Source organism: Leptopilina boulardi, unplaced genomic scaffold, assembly GCF_019393585.1.
Source record: "Leptopilina boulardi isolate dan_hultmark-lab unplaced genomic scaffold, ZJU_Lbou_2.1 LbouV2_325, whole genome shotgun sequence".
NCBI lineage: Eukaryota > Metazoa > Arthropoda > Insecta > Hymenoptera > Figitidae > Leptopilina > Leptopilina boulardi.
In genome coordinates this window covers 2718058-2728936 of record NW_026137891.1, presented here as the reverse complement: position 1 = coordinate 2728936, position 10879 = coordinate 2718058, and the positions used below count along the sequence as shown (strand labels likewise).

The window sequence follows — 10879 nt, the reverse complement described above, 5'->3', positions numbered from 1 at the left end:
ACGAATTAATTTCAAATTAATCTGATTAATAAAAAAAAAAGAAAAAAAAAGAATTCATTATCCAAATAAAAGGGAAATTGTAATTTAGAGAATCTTAAGAATACCTCTCAAGTGAAGAATACTTGTTAAAATAACAGAAGTTAAGAGAACTTATTCAAATGCCCGGAGGGTTGGTTTTATATCTAAAGGGATGGTTTTCCTCCCTTTACATTTTTACTCATTTTTTTTTTTAATTCTTGTTTTATTCGGATTATTTTATTTCACTGCAATAAGTACAAAAAATATCATCCGTTTATAAAAGGAAAATTTCGAGAAGTTTATCTTTACTTTAATTGAAATTTATTTTAATAATTAATGTTAAAACATTCTATAATAAGAATTTTTAAATTTTTAATTTGAAAAATGATCTGATTTTAGATGTTGATTTAAAAAAAAAAGTGGTGTATCGAGTGCGCATGTAGGTTGTTATATATGAATTTATTTGAGGAATGAAAAGTCAATAGGATGTGTCCTTAAGATCCGGATATTGAATTTGAAGCGACAATTGAGAAAGGATTCTATTATCCTGACTCCTGATATCCTTATGGCAGGAGATGGCGCTTCAAAAGACCATTTTCCGTGGGTTTTGGTCACAGTTCCAAGTTTCCACTCTAGATCTCATTCATTCCCATGATAGGGGGTGGTTGAAGGTAAAGCGATCGAAAAGCTAGTTCCAGTTGTAGCGCCGACTCGGCACGGAGTTGTGTAGTTTAAAGGCACACACACTGTATAAAATAGTCGCACATTTTTATTAAAAAAAAATAATAAAATAAATAATAATTAAATTACGTAGTTTCAACTATATATCTATCATATTAAATTGTCAATTCAAAGAAAATATTTAGTGATAATGCCGCGTCAACAAGCCAATTGGAAACAATTCCTCTTCATATTCTATATTTTACTGTTATTTTCATGTAAGTCTCGATCTCCCTTTTTCCGCAGATTATAACATATATATGCAATTTCAGACAGTCTCTCTATAATCTCGCCCACACGTATATACATATATACAGGCACATATATATATACATATAATTTGAATCACTCCCTCTCGTTTCTCGTTTTACGTCCGAAACACCCACATGAGTAACGGAAATGCAGCTAGATGGATTGCAAAGCATAGTTTGTGATACGCTCATATACTCCCACCCCTTTTTCACTTATTGTTACCGAGAAGCTGAATGAAATTCTAGAGTACGTGTTAATAGTGATGAGTAGGGAAATAAAAAAATAAAAAAAAACAATTAAATTCAATTTTATCAAAAATATTTTCATACAGAAAATTTTTTTCCATAGGTTTTAAATTTTATCATAATTTAATTGTACGTTGTAAAAAAAAATTTATTTTATTCAAATAATATTATTCATTATCAATATTAAAATAAAATTCAATAATAGTTGAATTAAATAATTTATATTTGAACTAAATAAACTGTATCAAAGAAAAATTTAATATTTAATTAAATAGTTAATTAAAAATTTTAATTAAGAGAATTTTTTTTAATCAAAAAATTTTGGTAACAATCAATTTTTCATTAATTTAAAAAAGCTTTTATTGATATTTATTTTTATTAAACTATTTTATAAAAAACATTTTTTTAACTTAAAAATATGTCCTCGAAGTACTTGTTTAAATTTTAATAATTATTTTTTATTTTATTTAAATAAATTTATGTCCGAGAACATGTTTTTTAAATAAACAAAGAGAAAAAAAATATGGGTTAAGATATTTTTACTTAAACAATAGATTCATTGTCTGTATTATTGTAGCCGTGAAAGAAAATTTCTCCCTTATAGAACAATAATAGAAAAGCGTGAATTTATTCAGTATACTCTATTTGAAAGTTTCAGGATTTTTTTTATCTTATTCACTAATGTATTATTATTTGACAGTTTAATTGTTTCTATAATAATTTATCCTTTTCAGTGAAACTATAATAAAAAAAAAAAAAAAAAAATGATTTAATTCAAATAATTTCTATTATTTATTCGAATATAGTTTACTTTGAAATATAAATTTTTTTTTGTTGAATTAAATATTAATTTCTTAACAATTAAGTGACTTATTTAAAATTAAATTATTAAATGAAAAAAAATTAATTTTTAAATGAAATAGAATTTTATTTATTTGAAACTTATATTATAGATGGATTAAATATTAATTTCTTTAAAATAAGAAGAGGATGTGAAAAACTTAATTCAAAAAATAAATATTTTATTTTAACTTATTTTTAAAAATATCTTTAATCAATACACTCTCTGTCTCATCATATCGATACAAAATAAAAGGATGATGACAAAGGAATGATAATAATATATTATTATATTTTATGTAAAATAAATATATTTAATCTATAATCATATTATTTTTTTCCATATTTATATTATTTATTATATATAGTTTTTCTAATTGTTTGTTGTTTTATTTTTTGTAATTTATGTGAAACTTCAAATATTGTAATATATTTTCTACCTTTTTAAGATATAAGTCGGCCTATAAAAAAAGATTTTTTTTATAGAGTTATATCAATATTTATGACCAAGTAACACGATTTCTGTAATCGATACATAGTAACGCCTCCGAGCAACAGGGTAGCTCACATCATTTACTGATAAAGGACTCTTCACACCTGTAATTTATTAACAACCCTTGATGGGTTCGTTCACTTTGTCTCATTTTTTTCTTCAATTCTTAATTTAATTCTTAAAACAACAAAATATAACACTTGTACTATAAATAAAATTTTTTTTTTACTTTCATTTACATTTGAAAAGGAAAACTATTATTTTATTCAATGAAATATTCGTTTACATTTATTTTTTTTTAATTTCCTTTTAATAGAAGAAATTAATGAATTTTTTAGTATTTTGTGTCTGAGAATAAAATTATATTTAAAATTTTCAGACATCAAAAAGATTATTTTTTTTTTTTGTACTTTTCAAAAATGTTTTAAAATGAAAATTCTTAGCTAACAAAATATTCTTTGTTAATTTAATAAAAATAAAGGAAATAGATTAAAAATTAATTTAAATAACGTGCAATAAAGTATGGAATAATTTTTTAACATGATTATATATCGTAAGTCTAGACGTGTAGTCTAGATTCATAATTTTTTCTTGCGTGACTTAGTTAATTCTCTCAACATATAATGATGACAGATAAACAGGAAAAAAAATACCACTAATTTATAATATTGATAAAACTGAGTTTTCAAAATATTTAATCATTTAAATTATTTGCCTTTGAAAAACAACTTTTGAATAAATATTTATTTTATTCTATATATTTTGAATATGATAGAAAATAATTTATATTTTCAATTGAAATTAAAAATTCTGAAAAAATATTTGGGTCATATTTTTTTTTCTTAATATTTGAAATCGATGATTTCATTAGAAGAAAAAAAACTGAGAGATTCATCTCTTCACAAGAGTAACTGAATTACGAATGGAAATATTCAATTTATTTTTATTTGAATATTTGATAGCAAATTTAAAAAAATTAATATTTAAATAAATCACGTTTCTATTTTATTTCTATTTTAATTAATGAACTTTTTTTCTTCCTATTTTATTACTTATTAATTTTTACAATTTTCAAAAATATAATATTTAATGTGGAATTTATTAAAATATTTTTCTTTATATTTAAATTGCTCAGAGAAAATTGATTTATTTAAAATCTATAATGTGTCATATGTGTAAATTTTAACAGATGTAAATAAATAATGAATGCAAAATGCACTTAATTTCTATATTAAATTTAATATTTTTCGATTTTGATTTACAGATGCAACTTGTACGCTGCACGTACAGCTTGTTGCGCCGCATTATGTAGAATATCACACTGATGCAACTTTGATCTGTACTCACAATGTCTCTGATGAAAGCAATCTTCGTAAGGTGGAATTTTATAAGGATAATAAAAAAATATTTCAATATATAAGCGATCGAAGTCCACCGTTTAATATTCCGAATAAAAATTCCAATCTTGAGGTACGTTAAATTTTTTTTTTTACTTTTTCCTTTATATTAATTCAAATTTTAAAAATATTTTCAACTTTGATTTTATCTTCTCTTAAATTATATTTTTTGAAATTTAATTTATTTAAAAAATAAAAATTTGACATTTTATTTTTAATTTTTTGTTATATGATCTAAAAATAAAAAAATACTCAACAACTTTTGTAAAACTTAAACAAACAATATTGAAATAACAATTTAGATGAAATGGTAAAAGAATAATATGTCGTTTTAAGTAAACTGAGTTAAAGTTTTATTAAAGTTTCTTTTATTCTCATTTGGAAAAAAGAGTAAGTAGGTCTGTGGAAAATAAAGGGTGACTATTTTTATAACAGTTTCACTAGTTTAGTGAAGTGTAATCTAAACTTTTCTTCGTGACATTTCAGTCCAGGTGTTTCTGATTTAATCAATGCCTATATTAATTGTACATGTGTTCCAGTTTGAAAATCTTTTTAATTTATTTTATTCTGTTAAAATGTAACATGACAAGAGTATTTTAATGAATACTTTATATTTTTAATGGAATTTAAAATTATTATTATTATTGAAAATTAAAAAAAAAACTGTTTTTTTCTACATTGTCAAATATTCAATACATTGATTTTTTAAATAATTTTCGTTTTATCGATTTACACTTTAGCATTCGTCGGATGGCAAGACAATCACATTAAAAAAGGTCACATTCTCGGATAGAGGAATGTATTCCTGCGAAGTTTCTACTTTATCTCCAATTTTTGAAACAGAATCTAAACAAGAGAAATTAGAAGTAATAGGTGAGTGTTTTTTTTCCTGATAATGCAATTATATAGTAATTTAAGTAATGACAAATTTTGTTAATGAAACTAATTAATTTGAATTATAAAAGTTAATCACGATTTACAAAACTAGTGATTCAAAATTTTTAATATCTTTTAGTACCACAAACTGGACCACCAGTAATAACTTTAGATAAGTCAATTTATGTCGTGGGAGAATTTTTAGAAGGAAATTGTTCTTCCTCACCTACAGCTCCAGCCCCTTCTTTAACGTGGTATATCAATGAAAAAAGGGTAATTGCATTAAATATTTGCATTACATTAAATTGCATTTAAATAATGTAAATAATGTAATTTTGTTTTAAATAAAACAAAATTGTCATTAATATTTGTAAATAAAATTTCAGGTACCATATAATGATATAATTATGCATCCACACCAAAAACACAATAATAATTTAATGTCATCCAGTATATATTTGAAGACAAAAATAACCGAATTATTAATTAATGAAAATAATGAATTAGAGATAAACTGTCGTGGTACTATTCCAGAATTCAATCAGTATGGAAAATTTGCCGATGAAAGGTTCGCTACTGAAATCGGTAAGTTAATCCATTTTTATTAAACTATTTATTTAACATTTTTAATTATTATTTTTATTATTTTTTTTTTAATTTTAATTATTAAATTAAATTATTTTTATTTTAATGTTTTAGTGCAAGTAATTCCAGCCCCGACAATTCATTCTTCGTCAAAAAGACTTACTGAAAAACTGTCGTTAATAATAATAACTTCAGTGCTCTGTGCTGTGCAAAAAATGATTCCTCTATAAAGTCAATTGCTCTAGGCTAATTAATGTGTAATTTTAAGCAAAAAAAAAAAAAAAACAAAAAAAAACAAAAAAAAATAAGCAAGGAAGAAAAAAATAAGAAAGGAACAATCATTCATACATTTTTTCCAAAAGCATCAATTTTCAACAAAAAAAAAGAGAAAAAAGGAGAAAAAAAAAGGTGAAAAAAAACAATCGAATCAAAAAAAAGTTTGCAAATTTATTATTGTGTGTCTTCCCTTTTAGTTTCGTCACAACATTTTCGAAACATCAAATCACGACTTTTTCATCCGACGAACAATAAATCATCGAAAAAAATAATATATAAAAGCCAAAATAAAACAAAAAAAAGAGAAAAACAAATTATGAAAGATGGAAAATGATGAATAGACAAAATGAAACATGCAGTTTATTGCCAGATAATATTTTTGGCATATAGAAATTTTGCCTCGATGTCTAGGCGCTATACAAATATTAGAAAAAAGCAAAACTTTAAACGAAGAATAGAAAATTTTATTGTGTCAAAAAAGTTCTACGGATAGTAGAAAAATACAGGGAATAAGAGTAGACTGACTTAAATAAAAAAAAAAACAGCGTGGATTCGAAAAATAAAACTTAATTCTCAACTTGTAAAAAAATGGAGAAAAAATATTTTTAAAATCTACTTTTTTTATTTTTATGAATTTTAAGAATTCAATTTCTTACATATCGACTTTATAATAAAAAAAAATTTAATTTAATTTTTCAAAATGTGGATTTTAAATTTATTTTGCAAATTATATTTATAAAAAAAGCGAAATATTTTATTTAATGAGAAAAATTTATATAATACATCCACCGCTGTTTCCCTGTGAAGACACATTCCGCGATTAAACGAGTCGTTCGATAAGAAAATGATTATTATGCTTCCGAAGATCTATATTAATATTCAATTGAGTTGTGCAGATTTTTAATATACATAATATGCTGTGTATATAATATATATAACATTATTTGCTGTTTACAAGATAAAATGTGTTTATATTGCGTTTAATCGTTAAGTTTTAATAATAAGTGACAAATTACTTATTTTAAATAAAAGATAATAAATTGTTTACAAAATACTCTTCTAATTTTACTTAATTCTTTAGTTAAAATAAAATTACAATATTTTTGCACATTTTTTAATATGTCAATTTATTTTTCTTGATATTTTAAAATTACGCGGTAATAATTAAAATTTCCTTAACTATTGCGCTCATTGGCTACTTATTTTCCGCAAATTTTTAAAAAGAGCTAATGAGCTTTTTCTTTTTTTAAAGGCGGACAAAACTGGAACTATATTTTATATTGGCAACACTGTCAATATTCGACCAACAACAAATAACAAAAACAAAACATGGCTGCGATGTTGAATTTTTAAACAAAAAAAGTCATTTTTCTGCAATAAATAAAGAAGAAAAAATAAATACTAACAGAAAAATGTATCTCGGTGCCAATTTACGAATACGTAAACTCGGTCTTTGTGTAATTGGAGGACTTTTAATTTTAGTTTATCTTTATTCTGTTCGTACGTCAACAAATACAATATCAATGAAAACACTTCTTGCTGGTGCAATAAAAGCAGCAGAAATTGGAGGTTTGGAAATAATTGATGTTCATAATAATAGACGATTGAATATTGAGAGCAAAGGAAAAACAAATGAAGGTAAATTTCTTTCATTGTTAATTATGTATCTTTAAACTGGGATAGAATTTCTTTGACTCAAAATTTGTAAGTTATAATTTATTCATTTTTTATTGTAATTTATTATTTTCTAAAGGTGTAAATGATCCAGTAACAGCAGCTGATTATAAATCACACTGTGCAATGTATAATGCACTTAAAGCAGCATTTCCCAAAATAACAGTTATATCTGAAGAAAAATCGAAAGAATGCGACAAAGTTAATGTTTTTGATTTAACAGATTCATTCAAAAATATTGATGATTGGAAATTTGATGATTTTTTTGTTAATGTAAATGATGTTACCATTTGGATTGATCCTCTAGATGCAACTAAAGAATTTACAGGTTATTTAAAATTATTATATAGCGATTGACTGATATTTCAATAATAAAATACAAATCATAGAAAATTATAATTTTCTATTTTATATTAATATATTATATACTTCTTTTCTATTTTCTAGAAAATTTATTACAATATGTTACAACAATGGTTTGTATATCAATTAAAAAAGAACCAATTATTGGAGTGATACACAAACCTTTTGAATCAAAATCAACATATTGGGCTTGGGTTGATCATGGATCTTCAGATAATTTTAAAATTCATCTGGTAAAAATAATAAAAATCAAAAATTATTTTTATTTTGTTCACTTTATATATATTTAATTTTTAATTTTTAATTTTCAATAAACAGCCAGAAGATAATAAAGTTCCAGTACTGATTGTTTCGAGATCTCATGCTGGAACGATACAAAATGCTTCTAGATTAGCTTTTGGAGACAATGTACAAATTATTTCAGCAGCTGGAGCTGGTATTTTTTTTTTAATTTAATATATAATTATTACAATAATTCTTTATTAATTAACTAATAACTAAAATAATTAATTTATTAATTAATTCGTAGGTTATAAAACTTTGGAAGTTGTCGCTGGTAATGCAACAGCGTACGTTCATATGACTGCAATTAAAAAATGGGATATTTGTGCGTGTTCTGCTATTATCAGGTAAAAATTATTTAGTTTTGAAAAATTACAAAATTTTATTTAAAAATAATTTAATTTATATTTCATTCATTCATTCTTTATTATTAGGACACTAGGTGGAAGAATGACACCTTTAACCAGCTCTGGACGAATTTCATTTGGTGCAAATGATCCAACTGTATTAAATTCCGGTGTATTAGCTACAATGAAAGATCATAATTGGTATTTAGACAAATTTAATAACGTTTAAAGAATTTAATCATATCGATTCAAAAAAAAAATGTATAGAATCACGTTTAGTGAATCGGAAATTTCAAATATTTTGGGGCCCAAATAATTACTGATTTAAGATTTCAATTTCAATTTAGAATGAAAATTCTTGAAATATAAGAGAATCATTAGAAATTGTTCTTCCAATATACTAGTTTCTTTTTTAGACAATTTCTTTTAAATTTCTATGATATAAAGGAACAAATTTTTCTAATCTTTTTATTATATGTAAAGTAAAATTTTTGTCTTTTCTTAAAATATACAAACAAATAATTAGTTATTTTCAGCTAGTCATTAGTGGGCAGTTTTATATTTTATTGATTAAAAAGTTCATTAACAAATATTCATTTGAATGTAGATTATGTACAATTGGATAGATTTTAGATTATTATATCTATAATTTACATGATTTTATAGAATAGAATTTTTATATAATATATATTTATGAAAAAAAATCACATTTAGGAGAATTTAAGATTTCTTTTGACTTCTGTATGAAAAGTTTTTCTTTTAGAAATATATTTTTACTGTGTAAATATAGTTCTTTAAAATCTTTTATAAACAATTTTCAAGGGATAATATATTTATTATTATATGTATATATATATATGTAAAAATATATTTACATAATTAATTCCAGCGCTTCTATAGTGTAATAGGTTGTAAAATATACAAAATTTAAAAGAACTATAATAAATTATCAGAACAGTTTGTTTATTGTCATATTAGTTAAATATTTCTATTATTAACTTTTTAAACATAAAACTATATATTTATATAAATACGTATATATAATTTGTTTTTTACATTTTTCAATATATTTCTACTTTTAATGAGTTTTATATTAAATATTTTATCGCACTCAGATTTAAAATTATCTCTGTCGTCATGTCTAAAATAATATATGTATATGTAATTGATGTTGGTTCTAGGGGAAATATTTATAAGTTTAGTGCTGTATAACCTCAAAATTAAAATATACAAACTGTTTCTTATATTTTTTGTTTACATTTTGTGATATTCAATTTCAATTGTTATTATGAATAATGAATACATTTTTGCCAACTTTATCTAATTTTATTGATTTTGCAAATGTTTATATAGTTGAAATTTCAATAACTGTTTTTACAATTATATTTGCAGTATTTTTTAATTTACGACTTTACAAGCGAGTAAGTTCAAACATTTTTTCTATTTACAAAATAAAGTAACAATTTTTACTATATTTTTCGGAATTTAGTACAATTTTATCGATCATTAAAACTTTTTTTCAAATAGGTTATGAATATTTTGATTTTGCAATAAAGAAAACAAATTTATTATTTTAAAAAACAAAATTAAACTATTAATTTTAATTGTATAGTAATAATTTCTATAATAGTTAAGTAAATATTAATCATTAGCAATAATTATACAATATTAACTATTATGAAATATTTTTTTTATATATAAATAGAAACAAAAAGCGGTTATTAAAATAGAAAAAAATGATGAAATTATTCGTCAAGGTTTACAAGCAAGTTTCAAGCAAGCAAAACAAAAAGTAATGGAACAAAAATTTATTACTTCGCAAAATAAAGATAAAGAAAAAGAGTGAGTAAATAATTAAGAACATAATACATTTAATTTGCGTATATTCAACATGCTTTTTTTTGTTTTTATATAAAATATTTCACAGGAAAGAATCACAAACATTAATGCAGGTCATGAAATTAATTCAGGATCGTCAAGATTTATTTCCAGAATCATCAATGGATGACATAAAACAACAGCTAAACTTATACAGAATTGAGTGAATTCTCTCTCTATATATATATATATTATTATATATTCACCTAATACTTAAAAAACTAATCTTAAATATAAATCGAACGTTTTTATACATTAACTAAAATTTTTCTAAAAAAAAATTTAAATAAAAAATAACAAAACTGAGATCTGTGCATTTCTTGTTTAAACATTTTTTTTTCTTCAATTAATTAAAAAGTTGAGTAAAAAAAGTTTTGTAACATTTTCTGAGTAATATACTCATTCATATTCTTGGATAATTTAATTATATTTGTAATTTATTAATCACTTTTTAATTAATATTAATTAGTAATTTTTTTTTGAGTAAATACATTAGTAATTGAGTAATTATCTATATAACAATGTTATGAAGTATAAAAATAAACAAATTAGTTATACAAACGTAATTAATTCATTTAAATTGAAATTATAGATAAAGAAAAGAAATTTTTTCATTTTCTACAATTTAATGAT

The 10879-nt window shown here is 22.5% G+C and overlaps 2 protein-coding genes across 2 annotated transcripts; both read left to right on the top strand.

Annotated features, from left to right (window-relative positions):
* The first annotated feature begins 675 nt into the window (after positions 1-675).
* Positions 676-6143, top strand: LOC127284546 (junctional adhesion molecule 2A-like). The gene is made up of 6 exons (XM_051310024.1): positions 676-956; positions 3833-4038; positions 4706-4838; positions 4981-5114; positions 5228-5426; positions 5541-6143. The coding sequence occupies exons 1-6, from the start codon at positions 890-892 to the stop codon at positions 5654-5656; spliced, it is 855 nt and encodes a 284-aa protein (XP_051165981.1). The 5' UTR covers positions 676-889; the 3' UTR covers positions 5657-6143.
* Positions 6144-6987: 844 nt separating this feature from the next.
* Positions 6988-10211, top strand: LOC127284543 (putative inositol monophosphatase 3). Its single transcript, XM_051310020.1, has 7 exons — positions 6988-7340; positions 7456-7704; positions 7824-7972; positions 8058-8175; positions 8269-8368; positions 8456-9789; positions 10074-10211. The coding sequence occupies exons 1-6, from the start codon at positions 7115-7117 to the stop codon at positions 8595-8597; spliced, it is 984 nt and encodes a 327-aa protein (XP_051165977.1). The 5' UTR covers positions 6988-7114; the 3' UTR covers positions 8598-9789; positions 10074-10211.
* Positions 10212-10879: the final 668 nt, after the last annotated feature.